At 42.4% G+C, this 17,249-nt stretch overlaps 2 protein-coding genes across 2 annotated transcripts; one reads left to right on the forward strand and one right to left on the reverse strand.

Moving 5' to 3' along the window:
- The first annotated feature begins 5,525 nt into the window (after positions 1–5,525).
- egr2b (early growth response 2b) lies at positions 5,526–8,295 on the forward strand. The gene is made up of 2 exons (XM_080788909.1): positions 5,526–5,908; positions 6,254–8,295. Exons 1-2 carry the CDS (start codon positions 5,740–5,742, stop codon positions 7,411–7,413), a joined length of 1,329 nt encoding a protein of 442 aa, XP_080645035.1. The 5' UTR covers positions 5,526–5,739; the 3' UTR covers positions 7,414–8,295.
- Positions 8,296–12,808: 4,513 nt separating this feature from the next.
- Positions 12,809–16,239, reverse strand: adoa (2-aminoethanethiol (cysteamine) dioxygenase a). Its single transcript, XM_080788687.1, has one exon. The coding sequence runs from the start codon at positions 16,000–16,002 to the stop codon at positions 15,187–15,189; it is 816 nt and encodes a 271-aa protein (XP_080644813.1). The 5' UTR covers positions 16,003–16,239; the 3' UTR covers positions 12,809–15,186.
- Positions 16,240–17,249: the final 1,010 nt, after the last annotated feature.

A 17,249-nucleotide genomic window follows, 5' to 3' on the forward strand; every position in this document is an offset into this window, starting at 1 on the left:
GTGTGCGTGCGCCCTCACGCGTTGGCTAATATATGTGTGTGTGTGCATGTATATCCGGCACTATGTGGGTGTGCATGTCTCATTACTATGTGTGTTCAGGCACTGAGCGAATGTTTAAAGGGTGTCCCCATTAAGACTGAACTATTGGCATGGCCTCAGAGCTTCTCTGTCAACCTCTGTCACATTTATCTCTCTGTGTGTGTGTGTGTGTGTCGGGGGGGGGGGGGGGGGGGGTCTGTCAAAACCTATTTATTCACTAAGTGATTCGCGATTATTAGAAAGGCGAAGCATCTTCCTTTAGAGTGTGTGTGTGTGTGTGTGTGTGTGTGTGTGTGCGCGCGCGTCTGTGTGAGTGTGAGTCAGTTAATTGTGTGCAAGTAGAAAAGAAAGAATGAATGAGTGTCCTAATGATAGAAATTATGCTTCATCAGACCATCTCTCTCCCTCTCTGTCTGTCTCTCTCTCCCGCTCTCCTCGTAAACCAATTTTTATAGAGGGATAGAGGGACAGACTGATGCTGGAGGAGAGGGAATGAAAGGGGGGTGGAATGATTGAGGGATGGAACGAAGCAAGTAAGTCAGAGAGAGAGAGAAGGTGTGAAAGGCTGGAAGAAGAGTATATGGAAGGATAGACGATAGTTGGAAAACTGCTGTGTGAGAATAGAGAATGATACCTTGTGTCTTTTTTCTTATTTTTTTTTTAAAATCATTATCTCAAAACAATGTTAAAGTCAGAAAGGGAATACATAACTACATGTATGTGCTCTAAGAGGAATGGAAAGAACCAATGAATGCATGAATGAATGAGTGGGAGAAGGCAATGTGTCAGAGTAGTACAGTAAAATCCTCAGTCTACACTACAAATTGACCCAAATGGACTCTCACGGTCATTTGACGAATGGTCAACTTTTTACCAAAGCAGACAGAGCTACAACCTGTCATTGCCATGTGTGAACTTCCTGGCCACAAAAAACAACAGTTCCACAGTGGAACAGTCTGTTGTGTGACGTGTCCCCCACCCAGAGCAAGTGATGGGGAGATGACTGCAAACACTTAAACATGGAACCTTACAGAGGCGGTTGTCGGTTGTGTTAATAGGACTAGGGTGGGATACAGAGTGGTGGTCGTCTGTGTGTGTGGGGGGGAAGGTTAGCTTTACATGAAAACTGAAAATGTGTGTGTGTGAGTGTGAGAGAGAAACAGGAAGAGACACCATGCAAACTTTTGACTGTATGTGTGACTGTGTGTATAATTTGCTCTTGTGGTTTACCTCTGCCATTGTGTTACACAGGCAGTGTGGTGTTCTCATTGTTGTCTTATGAAGCCTCTGTTGGCTCAGTGTAGGAGGCGTCATTTCACGTGAATCTCTAATTAAATTAAGTGTAATTTGTACCACAGCTACCACGCACTAAAAACTGCTATACCTATTATATATAGGCTAATGTTACTTATTAATCTCAGGATAGGAAAAAAACAGTGTTCTTATAGAAGGAAGGTTACAATTTACCATCATTGTGCTGTGGCCTGAGGGCAACACTTTTTTGTCACCCTGACCAATTCATTTAATTGACATTGCCTCCCTCTGTTTAAAGGAAGATTCGTTCTTTCTTTCTTTCTTGCTTGCTTGCTTTTTGGCTTTTGGACCAATATCAGAGCGTTTACACTTGTCTTTCATGTTTCCATGATACCGAGCAATGAAAGCTGCTGGTCTTGTGAAGTAACAAAGCTGACAGTCATGGTGGGTGGATGGCTGCTTTTAAGAAAGAATTATGGATTTAGGAGCGACACTCACAGTGAAGGGGGTTTGGGGGGGGGGGGGGGGGGGACCTTCTCCCTGAAAGAAAAGTGAGGTTTCTTCCTTGTTATGTGGGGTACCAGGATTTCGAGGGACTGCACCGTAATACGAAGGTCATAAGTTGCATCCCCGCAAGAGACGGTCCCCATCAACACCATGTGTGTCCTGTCAAAGTACAGCCAAAGTGTACTTAACCGTAAATGTACTTCACTGAACAGGACTCCACTGCTGTCAAGAACAGAGTGTAAACTAAATACAGGACATACAGTACAACATAAAGCTGTGTACTGGCTCTGTATGAGCTCACCTTGCTCCAACTGTTCACACTGTTCATTGTAGTGTAAATTTGCATGTAGTAAATGAGATGCAAGCATTCTTGAAAGATGATACAAAGTTGTGGATCCACCGTAAAACAATGGATCTTCTAGTTTAACCTCTTAAACCCTATGCCTAATTGAACAGATTTCCTTGGGCTCTAAGCCCATCCTGCATGTTTAGTCTATATACAATGTTGAAGATGAATCAGTAGTGGTTGTAAACCCACAAAATGCTGTGTGACTATACTGAACTAAGATACCACAAGGGGTTCATACAAATTAAAACGAGAATGAACCAGATCATAGGACTTTGAAAAATGTCCAATTTTCAGGATGCCAGATTTCTATTAGAGGTTATGGGATCATCAAATCTCAATCCAAATACATGTTGATGCACAAAATAATTCCCTGAAAAGTATAAAGATATGATATGTTTTTGTTTTTAAATACAGCTGCAACTTTTAGACTAGACTGTCAAAATGCCATGTCAACCACCTAATATGCCTATACACCTGATATGCTGACAAACCACCTCATATGACACATTGTACACTCATCCTTTACTTCCACCAAACATACACACACACACACACACACACACACACACACACACACACACACACACACACACACACACACACACACACACACACACACACACAGGTGCAAACCACACACATGCACACACAGACCAGTGTCTTACTCCCACATGGGAGAGCTGTAACGTATAGGCTTTAAATGCAAACTGCTTTGGCAAACTGCTTTGGCAATGTAAGTATGTTTTTTCTCATGCCAATGAAAGCCCTTTGCGTTGATGAATTGTATCCAGTGTGGGTCTTTGTCTTGAGGCTGACAGTAAGTAGGCTAGAAGACAACTGTATAATCTCTCATATCAGCATCAGACCAATACTCCTAGTGCTTGATGACCTAAATATCTCAGTGGCAGATTAGCAGAGTCTGTTTCATTTCACTTTTTAGAATGTATTGTCTTGACAAAGTATATAGAAATGTAGATATACTGTAGCAGTAGTGTGTATAGGCTACATTCATGAAATGATATAGAGGGAAATCATTTAGTTAGCCTTTGACCCACCGTCCGTCTTTGAACAACTGTCCCACTATAGGCTATACTATAAGCTACACACCCGTTTTAGACTAATGTCACTGCGCTAAAATTGAACTATTTAATTCAAAGCCATCTCCCCATTACGAATAACGATGGGGTTAGACACACACACACACACACGCGCGCGCGTGCACACGCACACACACACACACACACACACACACACACAAAGAGGGGAGAGAGATAACGAGAGACACGCACAGAAGCCCGTGTCACGCAGCGCCAGTGGCATGTGGTAAATTAATAGAGTCATTATTGACATCGGTTATTGACTAGCACGCAGATTAATGCGAAGTGTGTGTGTGAACATTATGCCTCAACGCTGTTGAAAATGACCCCCTGGGCAAATAAAACACACTTAACTGTTTCATTAGGCACGCCTTAAGTTGAAGAAGAAGCAATGCTGGTTGCATATTATTATCGTTTTTATTTATTACCACAGGCCTACTACGGTGCATTTAATTTGATGGTGCTATAACACCTGGTGATGACTGATAAAACATTTATAGGTTGTGGCCTTAAATGACCTCACTGAGTGGCCTACTTTTGATGTTTTCTAAAGTGTTGACATCCTGACTTGTGTTTATATTTAGATAAATGCAGCATCACAGTGGTATTTATTTGACATGTGCACATCACACACGCACACGCACACGCACACACACACACACACACACACACACACACACACACACACACACACACACACACACACACACACACACACACACAGCGAGCTGGAAATTATATTCCACTCAAACTCCCCAACCCGACTATTTTCTGACAGTCAGCTTTCTCAACCCACGAAGGGACTTTACCAAATAAATAAAATAGATCAGATCAGATCAATAACAGCTGGGGGGGACATAAACCTATTGCTCCAAAGAGGACTCATCCTTGCACAGTTCCACTGAGGGCCACCGGAGGGCAACAATTCCCCGGAGACTGACAAATAAAATGATTAATCATTATAATCATGCTGCTGGCCTGGACGGTGGCTGTTATTTAGGCCTATACTATACTGTAAGACAAAATGAGCTGATCCGTGTTTGGTTGATGAATACATTATTATTATTATTATTATTTATAAAACAGTGCATTATTGAAAGAGGTATATTTTTAACAGATATAGATCAATTTCAATAATAATCATTATAATGTTTGCCATTTAATTATCTTTTTGAAAGCAGTAACTTGAAAATATTTTCTCAGCTATACTGATAGACTACATATTTATAGCCTGTATCCTTCCATCATTCCTCCTCTTCCTCAGAGGACCCTGAAAGTCTTAGTGCTTTTTCTAGTTTTATCTTCTTTAGCAGTTCTTGTACTGGCCTGTACCTTCCTTGGACTGTACCCATTCTGCAATCTGTATCTGGTAATAAAATGTTCAACCGATGATCAACCAATGAAAGCCATATATTCATTAGGATATAATACTTAGCACGGCATATTATATAGTAGGCTATTTCCTGTACGTCTTGCTGGTATAAATAACTCTTCCGTGTATCAAATGCTGATATAAATAACTTCAGTGTACCAAATTAGTCCATGGCACATCCTACACATACTTCTTTTCCTAAAGCACAGTCAAATCAAGCTGATAAAAGTTTCCGCGCGGCCTAGACTAATGCACCCAAAGGTGAAAATTCCGTGATCTGCCTCCTCATTTGATTGTGGTTTGCCATGGCAGTTTTCTCGGCCGCTTCTGTCTCTCACCTCGGCAAGACTCGTCATTTTCCGATGCTCATGTTCCGGAATTGACCCCAAATATGGAGTGGGTGTTCTTTGATTTGCCGGATGGAACCTTTTATGGCTTTAAGGAGATCAACCGGAATTCCTCTTTTGATATTGGTGCGCGATTAAAGAGGGGGAAACTTTTGCAAATGAGTGTAGCCTGTCGCCCTGTTCACTCACGCCCAGAAAAATGTAAGATATTATATTATATATCACACGTGGCACAAAAGCACAGTTTCTCCACATTCAAAAACTTCTGAGCCTATACATTGTTGTCATATTGTAGTGTCTTTCACTTTTACAAAGTAAACCTGAGTGGAAACAGTCTAACATTGTATCACTGGAGCCTCACTCTCTCGCTCTAAGCGAGTTCTCCATTGACAAGTGATTCCTTTGGTGTCGTCACGAAGCCTCGTAGCCAATAGGCATTCGCAGCGCCTGTTTTTACTCCCCTCCCAGCCCTTGTATGGGCAATGACGTAGTGGCGCATTCAAAAGGTTCCCCATATATACAAACTAGTGCCGCTGTCCCTGTTCCTATGAACCCGCTGTCTTTCTGTCTGTCTGTCATTCATCCAAGTCACACTAACTGTGTGTGTGTGACTGTGTGTGTGTGACCAGAACGCATGACACTCACACATCACCCAGGAGAAGACTTGTGTTCACATCCAGTGACAGTAATGCAGTGGTTGTAAACCTCCATTCGGTTCAAGGTGCAGACCGTTATTTTCAGAACGCGCGGCGTGAGAATCGGCAGATTTTAAACATGACAGCTAAAACTCTGGAGAAAGTCCCCGTGAGTCTCGGGGGATTCGTTCACCCCTCGGCTGAGAGCGTGTATTCGGTGGACGATATTGCAACGGGTTTACCGACCTCCGTGTCTATCTTTCCAAACGGCGACCTAGGAGGACATTATGACCACCAGATGAATGGAGGTAAGATTACGTCTGGTTTAAAATGTGAAACTTTTCACACTCATGCCCAGTTGGCTTAAGTTTATGTGTTTGTTTTTTCTAATGTTTCCTCGGGAGCTGTTGTGCACAATGATAGTTAACGCTGCATCATATAATGGGGGGGGATATAGCCAAAGTCGTTCAGTGCGCCTTGCGCACTATTAAATGGTGAAGTCCGTATACATGAGTGCGCGGAATAACAGGAACACACGAACTTTGTGGTCGCTTTCTCATGCACATATGTTGCTCATTATATTGTCCCAGTTATTGGGTTAGTTATCATTTCCAGAAGCCTCATAATTAATGTTTTCTGCCTTTGGCCCACAGATGGTTTGATGAGCGGAGACATGAGCGCAGATAAACGCTCTCTGGACCTCTCCTCCTACTCCAGCGGTTTTTCCCAGGCGCCCCCCCACCGCAACCAGACCTTCACCTACATGGGAAAGTTCTCCATCGACTCCCAGTACCCGGGCAACTGGAACCCCGAGGGGGTCATCAATATAGTCTCGGCGGGCATCTTCGGCATGAGCCAGCCGCCTCCCCATCCCTCCTCCTCGGCCTCCTCCTCCCCCGCGTCCTCCGGATCTCCCAATCACTTCTCCAACGGAGCGCTGAGCTGCACCATGGCAGCTCAGAACCAGGCGGAGATGGAGCACCACCACCATCACCACCTCTACTCGCCCCCGCCTCCCTACTCCTCTGGCTGCGGGGAGGTCTACCAGGACCCCTCTGCGTTCTTGGCCACCTCCACCTGCCCCATATCCTCGTACCCGCCGCCCTCCTACTCCTCCCCCAAGCCGCCCTCTTCGGATGCGCCGGGGCTTTTCCCCATCATCCCCGACTACTCGAGCTTCTTCCAGCCCGCCTGTCAGCGGGACATGCAGGCGGCGGGGATCCCGGATCGGAAACCATTCGGCACGTGTCCCCTCGACTCGTTCCGCGTCCCGCCGCCACTGACCCCGCTCAACACTATCAGGAACTTTACGCTGGGGCCGGGCAGCGGCGGGTCTGAGAGCGGGCCGCCGAGGCTCCCCTCGGCATACAGCCCGCAGAACCTGCCCCTGAGACCCATCCTGAGGCCCCGAAAGTACCCGAACAGACCCAGCAAGACGCCCATCCACGAGCGGCCTTACCCCTGCCCGGCCGAGGGCTGCGACAGGCGCTTCTCTCGCTCCGACGAGCTGACGAGACACATCCGCATCCACACAGGACACAAGCCGTTCCAGTGTCGCATTTGCATGCGCAACTTCAGCCGCAGCGACCACCTGACCACGCACATCCGCACGCACACCGGCGAGAAGCCCTTCGCGTGCGACTTCTGCGGGCGCAAGTTCGCCAGGAGCGACGAGAGGAAGAGACACACCAAGATCCACCTGCGGCAGAAGGAGAGGAAGTCTTCCACTGTGTCCTCCTCGTCGTCTTCATCCAGCTCCGGTCTGGAGCGCTCGTCCGGAGGCATCAGCACAACCGCCGGGATCTGTTCATAGACAGAGTGTGCGTGACGTGCGCAGCGCGGGCGGTCTGGTGTTGTAGCTACACTAACCCCAAAGTAAGAACTGTACTGTCCAAATAATAATTAGCTCTGTGATGTAAAAGACAGTGGGCTATATAAACAATGGGGCGAGCTGCAGTGCAAACTGGTGTTGTCACATGAAACACATGGCGAGTTCAAGGATTTTGGATTATGTGCGTAATTGCGCACTCAATGCGTAAACAGGACATTCCCTCCTTCTAAACTACTGAGTAAAATAAGCTGTGTTAAATTATCTTCAAGGGTGCACAAACGGACCTTTTTGACCACTCTTGGACATAAATTAACACCGGGGATGTTACTGTGTTCTGAGTTAAACGATACGGATGCACTTTGTCTGCATAGTCTACTGAAGTATACGAGTAAATAGCCATTAATTCATAATAATGATACGTTAAAAGTGGCATTGAGTTTATAACAGTCCAGTTTAGTGTTGCCCGACGTTTAGCGTGCATGCAGCGTGCACGCTGCATGATGTGAAATAATTGCAATAACTTTTGAGGGGATCGTGTGTTTTAAATTATTGAATTGACAATGTGTTCAGTCTTAACATGTTTGTTGATTGTTAGCCTATATTTCCCCCCCTCTCGTGCCTTGCTCTGTCTTTTTTGTACACTGACTGATCCAAGGACGCTTTAAATACAATGTACATTTATCAGTTAATATGGAAAGTTTGGATATATTATATATTTTTGTACGCATTGTGTCGTGTAACTAGTGTTGAAAAGTTGTGGTTCGTGTATAAAAATGTGGAATGTAAATAACTTCAACTCATACACCGACGTGATGTTTGTTTTGTGGTGGTTTTGAGATTCATTAAATATGATGAAGATTATAATCTGTTTGGTTAATTATTCAACAACTTCGAACTTTTGTTCGTATCAACAAATAGAAACGATCAGCTCACCGTTAAACAATAAACACACTCTGCTCTTTATGTGATCTATTTAACAACTATTTAGAATTCAACAAGAACAGCAACAAAACAATATCGACCAATACACCCGGACCCGCGGTGTTTATTGTAAAATAAAAGAGTGCAAATCCCTCGGTGAGTCATTCATTTGTGAGTCAGGCAAGCGCCCACTCACTTTTTTGTTTATCACAGTCAACGCTGCACAAACATCTCTTGATATAGCTAATTAATGTATGTATAGGACTATAGGCCTACAGTGTAGAGTCAGACTATGGTCTACAATACACACTGTCAGGAGACATGACATATGTATTTGTATACAGTATATTATCCCGCGTATATAGTCGCTATATACGACGGCTATATACACTGGTTGGACAATTCGGTCAACATGCGGCATATTCTTTGGACTCAAATAATATGGCCTCTTAATCTGATGATAAATGATCACAATTTACATATGAATCAATCCTAAATTGTTAGGAAATTGTCTATAGTCAAAAATATATACCGGTATGTATCCCTATGCCTATATGCAGGCTAAATAGGCCAATCGAGAACAAGGAGGGAATGTTCTTTAAAACATTACCACAAAGGCTAACCAATTGACAAAGAGTGCATTATAGTTAGAGAAATAAAGGTAAATTACCAGTTTGATGGTTCTATTCTTCTTTGATATATAGCATATATTTTTACAATGATCTTTTTAATGCTGTATTTGGAATCTCATTTGTCTTCGTTTTTTGATGAGTCATGATTTTCCTCTGCCTGATCATTTGCTGACTCAGACATGCTAATAGTGACCTGTATGGTATATCCCATGGTGATAATTTCTTAACCTGCACCACTGGCACTTTTCAGTGTATGCCTTGTTCATTTTGAAGAGGATGGGTAGCATGCAGGATAGTCCTAAATTATTGCTCCCCCCCCCCCCCCCCCCCCAGCCAAAAGTATTTTGTATTTTACAATAGTATGAGATATGCACAAATCAGAAGTTTTACTTAGGCCTACATAAAAGTAAGTGCTCATTATGCAGAATTTCCCAAGTTGTTTGTAATAATCTAAATCTGCAAAGTAGTCCTAACTAGTAAATATAGTTTTCCAAAAAATTGTAGGGGAAACAGTTTGAAAAGGGTGCCATTTCTTGCCTTTGGTGGAAATTGGATGATTTGAGGCATTTTGTTTTGCAAAAATCCACCTGTTGGTGGCACTATAACAGGCCAATGTGAAAAGGGTGGGATTTATTCCTCAGCCAATAGGAAATTGCGTAAAAGATTTCACGTAAGTTGCATGCTGCGTTCATGACTTGGCTTTTTGTTCAAAACGGGCCAATCCTGCAAACTTTGGAAGCCAATGTTAGGCAATTATGATTGAATATGAAATATCGGACAGATCCGTCTTGAGCACATAACTATTGAGATACTGTGTAACGATTTGCGGGATTATTGGACAGAATCTGGAGGAGTAATATATGGTGGCGCTATATAAGGCAGATGTGAAAAATGCAGGTCAAAGGTTTTTCCTTTGCATCTAGGAAGTGTGCATGCAACGTTTCACGCAAATCAGTTTTAGGTAAAAATGTGCCTCATGGTGACGCTATAACAGGCCGTTCTGGAAAATTTGGGGCAGAGGTTCATCGTTGGCATCCTGGGAGTGTGTGTGCAAATGTTGGCATTAACCGGGTTAATTAATCCGTGCAGGTCCATTTTTAAACACAAGAGTTAAATTGTTGATACTCTGTATTTTTCAGAGTTCGTTTCCAGCTCCTTTTCATAATTAATGCTTCTTCTTCTTCCTAATAATTTGCTGCATCTGGTTAGCTGGCAATGACTGTGTGCCCTATATAATAGGGGTTCTCAAAATTGTCATGTCAGGTACCCCAAAATGTAGGCTATAGGTATTTGGCTGCGGACCCCATCTGAAGGTGCGTGTGAAAGGTGGAGACACTGGTGTTCAGTTATGTCTGGATGTGTTTGAGTGTACAATACACAGTGAAACCCAGTTTTAATTTAGTGCTAAACATTCTAGACTAGTCTAGAGTTCATTGTGCACTTATACAGTTATAGTAGGTTTCTATTCTGCGCAATATTTTTCACAAATCGGAATTTGTTATAAGCTACTAAGCTAGTAATGACTCAACGCAGTTATGTCTTGTCCTACATGGTGAATGTATACACTTTGGCACCATGCATTTACCTGCTTGAACAGAACAAGAGGGATGCCCTTAATCCTTCATGTGGATTTGTGCATTCAGAACGGCACACAACGGGATAAAAGCCACATATCAACTCTGACATCTCTACTTGTGGCTGGCAACACATACAAAGGCTTGTATTGTTTGAGCTGTGCCACAAGATGAATACAGTATATCCCCCATACTGATGTACAGAACTGATAAACTTTTACACTGGTAATAGACTGTAATTGTATTTAATTGGAGCAACAGCTCGAGGGTTGAAGGGGTGAGAGAACCACATGCAGGACCTTCAGCAGAGCAGCAGCTTGTCAGACAGTCTCAAACTCCCATGGATTTGGCTTGACATGGCCTGATATGCACACAGCAGATATTACTGTACCTTTGTGGTTATTTTAACTGACAACCTGCAGTGACTGAACAGGGAGGATGTGTTTTCTTTAGTGTTGCTCCAGGGCACTTCTACAGGACATAATGTTTGGCAATGGGACAGAGAATACTCTCTTCTCCTCAGTCAGTCATGGTCAATGCTCCAGGGTATCTAGGGTACCTAACAATTGTGGTTCTTCAGTGGTCATTTGGGGTAGTTGAGGTTCTATATAGTACCACTGCTTTACAAAGACCCTGTTTATCACAGTGTCGGACTCAATAGCCCGGGTCTTTTTCCCACCCAAGCCTAGGCTGTGGTTACGCTATATATTGATTGATTGATTGATTGAAGACTTTATTGGCACAGTCATTGAGTACAGTCAAACACTTAGTCCAAAAGGATATCACCGATATCAGTCTTGTTCCCATTCAGGGACGGTGAGAATCTCGTTCATCCATTCATGCAACCCCTGTGGTAATTCTTCTTCATAGGTTCTGTACTGGTTCTTTAGCTTAGATTAACATTTAAGACAGGTGCCATATAGCACCAATTCAATTCGGTTCTGATTGAGACAAATAACCTCTTTTAGTACTCTATTTACTACCATTTTTGTTTAGTGTATGAAAAGTTAAGCTTTAGATTTTCAACTTTTATTAATAGGAAGATTTCTGGATTTCTTAAAATGTCCCATGATTTTTTGTTTCCCCAATACATCTGAACTTATACTCATACTCCTGTCATCTTTTTTTCTTTCTTCTTTTCATTTCCCATTGTGTCGTCATAGCACATTTCACCCTCACTTTTATACCGTGCCCTCTGAGTTTTTCATCTTCCTCAGATGCCCTCTGAATTCTCCAGTTGACAAAATGCCACATTGCTCATTTCAGATGCCCCCTCAGTGGTTCCACAGCTGCTGCTTAGCACTCACACAGTGAACAATGTCCATCTTGTCACACGAGTTAACAGAGAGGCTACAATGAATGAGGACTGAGGAGCACGGTTCAAACCCCATACTGTAAGTTAAAACGAGTTCTGTTGCAGAATGATGAGATACACCATTTCAAATAATGACACGTGGACTTATACACAATGATTGATAGCTTGCGTTATTGGGGCAATTTATGGTCTGGCCTAATTTAAAGATTTTAAACTAACTTTTACAGGCAAGATCTCCTTAGGGATTATAACTTTAGGTAAAGAAATGTCCCCAAAGTGGATGCAGATAAATGACTTCATGTTAGGATTGAAACAGATTTAGTAGTCACGTTTGGCAGTTGACTCTGAACTCATTTTGATCCCAGCTTCACTTGACTTAACCCCAAGAGCAGCACTTCTTAAAGCACTTGATAAAAATACATTCACATCCTGCTTGTTTCTTATGATGTATCTTTAATCTATGATTTCATCACACATACTGCAGCACACAGTCCATGTTTTCTGACCATGTGCCATTATAATGGTAATATTAAATGGGATAAAAACCAAAATAAGATGAAATTCAGTTTAATCATGATCAAAGTTTCATCTTCAGTAATGTGTGGTTTTGGTACATTGGAAGCAGGGCAGTGTTGGACTTATAGTCATAGCCATAGCATAGTCATAGCAGAGAAGAAACAATTGCTACCTGGTGCAAGAGTTGGAGAACACACACCTCTGGCCAGGTCTGTGCCAGATCTCTCAAATCAAAACCTTGCTATCGTTTTAATCATACACATTATAGCTGAAGAGGAATTGAAAGAGAAAACGTGACTCCATTGACTCTAGAGTAGAGAACCCCAACCACTTGTTTCAGCACCCTAAAAATGTAGTTCACCAATGAAACGTACAGTACTTGCTTAAATACATCACAACATGAAATAAGATCTCCAACAAATAATATAGAAGTTTATTGCTCAACATATACATTCAACACGAGAGAATCTACATTCACAACCTTCAAAGACCAAAGATAGATGTCAGACAATATAAAATTCAGATAGGTGAACTCAAGCTACAGTATAGACTTCATAACACATACATTGCAACATAGACAGATAACAAGCCAGAATAACTGCAATGACTGTTTAACATAAGCATTCTTCTCTAGGGTTCCTACGCATTTACCAACCTTTTCTGGATCTGATTGTCATTGTTCAGCAGTGGTGGAAAGTAACCAAGTAGATTTTGGGCAGAAACCTCTTATCTCCATATTATACTTTTTTTCCCCAATTTATTCGGAAATGAACGCCTTACTTGATCATTACAGCGTCACACTGACTAAAGTATCAGATCCACAACATATTGTACATCTGCTAATTTTGCTTTTTGAATTTGAACCATGAAAAGCATCTGTTTTGGACATATGAGGTTTCCACCTGAAAGAGATGCACTCAAGCACTGTACTAGAGTTTTGAGGTACTTTTGCTTTACTTGATTATTTCAATGTTATACTTTATAGGCTACTTTACTCAGTAGCAAATATTATAGTTCCACTACAGCTTTAGTTACTTTGCATATTTTTTATCAATACTTTTGTATTAATGTTAGAATATCATTAACCTAATTACACCACGATATAATTAGGTTAAGTTACCAAGCAGCACATAATAAAGTAATTATTTGCTGTGCCTACTTTACCGGCTGCAACAATAAAGTGACGCACACATTAATGCATTACTAATTACAATCCAATAATGTGAGATGGGAAAAGTTTTAAGTTGAACGCAGGACTTGTAACAGTATGGTAGGGCTGACCTCGATTAGTCGACTAATTGATCGAGGGAGTCGTCTCTTAGTTTGGAAAAATATATCAGGATATATATCATGGTTTTTTGGGAGAAACCAAGAAAGTAGGCTATATTAAATCAGACATTATAGCACCCCCACAGCCCAAATGGAATGACTGTCTATTGCATATATGCAATCAGACTGATTCAACTGCCAATCTCTCAGTCGAAATCATGAAAAATTAAATAATATCTGTAGTTGCCTAATAGTCGACTAATTTGGCCAATCATATAATTCGACTGTACAAATCCTTAGGCCTACAGTATGGTATTGGTATTTTTTATTTAAAACGGCAGAGTACTTCTTCCACCACTGTTGTTCAATATGATGAATGCTATAATATACCTTCTGCATCAGGACACTTTACAGAGATTTGTCTTCACAACAATAGATATAACATGACATAACAGATCGGCAAATGCATAAAATGTCCAGTTATGTGTGTGTGTAATATCTTAACCACTTTCAACCTGGCGTCCATATTTTGGGCAATTGTCAAATTGTTTTAGTGAAATTTTCCAAAAATAGCAGGCACATTGTGAGCTCGTAGACCAGCCATTCATCTTATGACAAATTATTAGGGTTTAAGTCCCCCTGTTCCCACTTACATATTTATCAAGACTTTTTACAAATGCCAGATTTTCAGAGGTGTGAAATGAAAACAAATGCATTCATACATTTGATTCCACACCTGTGAAGGAACCCTGTTGTTTGGAATAAATTAAGCACAAAAAATAAAATAGGCTAAAGAATATCATAATGGAGTGCGTGCACTTTGCAACAAGCTGTGTACAATAGGAATGGAAATCTTTATATGTTGTTGAATACATTCAATTTTCACATATAAGGCAGACGGAGAGAAACATACTTTGGCATTGTTTGTGTGCTGCATAGAGTGAATGCCTATTTGCCTAATTCATAATTTGAAAAAGCTATCCATTCCCTGCAAGACACACTATGGATCTAATTTATGTTCACTCAATTCCAAATGATGCTTGTTTGAAACCTCTGGAAGGCAAATTAATTATATATTAATGGTCCTCTTTACACATGAGGTAATCATGTTCATGTCAAGGACCCCCATATTGAAATGTATCAGGGTGCAGACCCCCATTTGAAAATATGTTGTGACAGGGAACCCCATCAGAGAAGTATAGGCCTATCTAACTGTCACATAGAGAATGTGAGAGAATGAAATGTATGACCTTGTGTACACATGTGAAACACATTCTTATATACATTCTGTCATTGGTCTAACATCTAGCGAAATGATAGTGAAACTGTTCTTCATTTTGATGGGGACCCCCAGGAACCCCATCAAGGACCCCACTTTAAGAACCACCAATTTAGCAATGGGCTTTGCAGCTTATTTGAATGTGGATTGTCGATATGTCCTTGAATCCAATCCAACATTTGTTAAAATGGGGTATTATTAATATTGTGTGACCAAACCCCAACGCCCCAACCCTTGTATAGATTATATTCAGAAAGAAACTTCGTGGCCGGGATAAGGTTCTCCACCGCACCAGAAATCCTCCGGCTGGGGGATTTTAAGCAGCCACATCTCCTCTCCTTTCTCATTCTCCCCCTCATCTTGTTCTTGCTGTTGCTTGCTCTCTGAACCCGCCGCCGCCACTGTCTTTAACACTTTGTAATAGTGACAGTCCCGCCCGTCGTCCGGGTCGTAAGGTGGAGCTAGGATATCCAAGAAGGCGGTGGCGCCGTCCACCGCGTCGATCTGGTGGATGTTATGCCGCAGCGGAGTGAGCACGCACGGCCCGCTGTCCTGCGAGTACTCGCCCACCGAGCGGAGCGCGGAGCGCCGCAGGTGGTCGGTCTGGGAGTCGGATACCGGCGGGTCGAAGCGCGGCCGGTCGCTGCTGTTGACGTCGGTCAGATCAGCATCAGCATCAGCCTCCAGTATGTCGAAGCACCTGATGCTCACCTTCCCGTAGAGGACCTTCAGCATGCCGTGCATGCCCGGGTGGTCGTGCAGCGGGATGGAGGCGCCGCTGCTCAGCAGAAACACCCCCATGCTGAACGTGTCGGTCTCGCAGATGTGCATGTACGTGACCGAGGGGCCCGCAGGGTCCTGCTGCTTGATCATGGGACCTGGTTTATTCCGGGGCACAATTTTCAGGTCCGCAGCCCTGACCGCGGTCACCAGTGCGTTGAGCAGCTCCTGTTTTTCCAAAAAGAGCTCGTTGTCCGGGCCCACGGAGGGGGTACAGCCCTTAAATGTGACATGAGCTTGCCTGGCGATTTTCTGGATAAGAGGCGTTATGTTGTCCAGAGGCATTATCGTGTCTATATCGATGTTGGTCGCTCGCTCACAACGCAAATGTCTCGCCAGTAAAATATACGATACGACCCGTAGAGTTCCTCCAAACTCACCAGAGTTGACCACGTTTTACGCACATCCACGATCACACACAATACAAAATACGTGTATCATGAAAATACTGTATAGTCCATTGTAATAAAGTAAAAATGTCCCTCCAGAGACGAACCTCCCTCCAGTCATTTTTTTCCACTCCTATCTGATCTCCCATCCGCACTCACTGGGCCTGCGCCTGGAACACAATGCGTTATGGGAATTGTAGTTTATACGAAAGTATTAGATTACCATTTCCATGTATGGATAGACATTATTATTCTAAACATTTATCCAAAATTATTTCAGAAACGGGCCTATGGCCGCAATAGATTCATGTTTGTATTAACGTGCCGATAACACAAAAATGTAGTTCTGCCTATGTTTAAAATGCACTACAAGTCCCATTGGTCCCGGGGATTCATGAAAGCTATTTAATGAGGGGAAGGCCAGACAGGCCGTTGAACTCTTATAATATAACTCTACGGTTGAACTCTGCACCCCTCCCCCAAACCATATGGGCCTCTCCCAAGTGCCCATTCTTCACATCCTCTTGCACTTTTTTCATGCTTTTATTGCCGTCCTTTCTCACTTTCCTCCAGAGAGAGGACCCTCCCCACTGTTAAGAGACTGAATTAAATATTGAATATGGAGCAACAAAGTACACTGACTGGAGATAATAGCATTAAATGTTGAGGTACAATATCCTATCCACCTGTAGAGGCCCTGACACACCTTGCAAAATCTTGATAATAGAATAAGACAACCTTTTAATGTCAAGGATCCCCAAATTAATGATGTTTTTGACCTCCATACGGAAATATTTTGTGCTAGGGAGTGGGACCACCACACTTTATTTTTGTTTTTTTAAAGCCAATGTATATATTGTATAGATAAAGTGGTTAAACTTCACATTGTGACACTTTGTGAGCAAGCAGATTGGCTATATTTGGTGAAGAGATTTGCTGAGGAAAAATAAATATTATACATACTCTAATAAAGTCTATTTATTGCTGATGTATTTTTAGTCCGGTCAACACCTTGTCATCAATAGCTACATGAATATATGTACTTTTTGGTGCAGTGGCAATGCATATTGTCTTTTCTTTTTGTCTGACGCTATTGCAGACCTTGCTTAATAGTTTTTGTCCATTATTGCACAGGACACAACC

This window comes from Protomyctophum bolini (genome assembly GCF_963924005.1).
Source record: "Protomyctophum bolini genome assembly, chromosome: 18".
In the NCBI taxonomy this organism is placed as follows: domain Eukaryota; kingdom Metazoa; phylum Chordata; class Actinopteri; order Myctophiformes; family Myctophidae; genus Protomyctophum; species Protomyctophum bolini.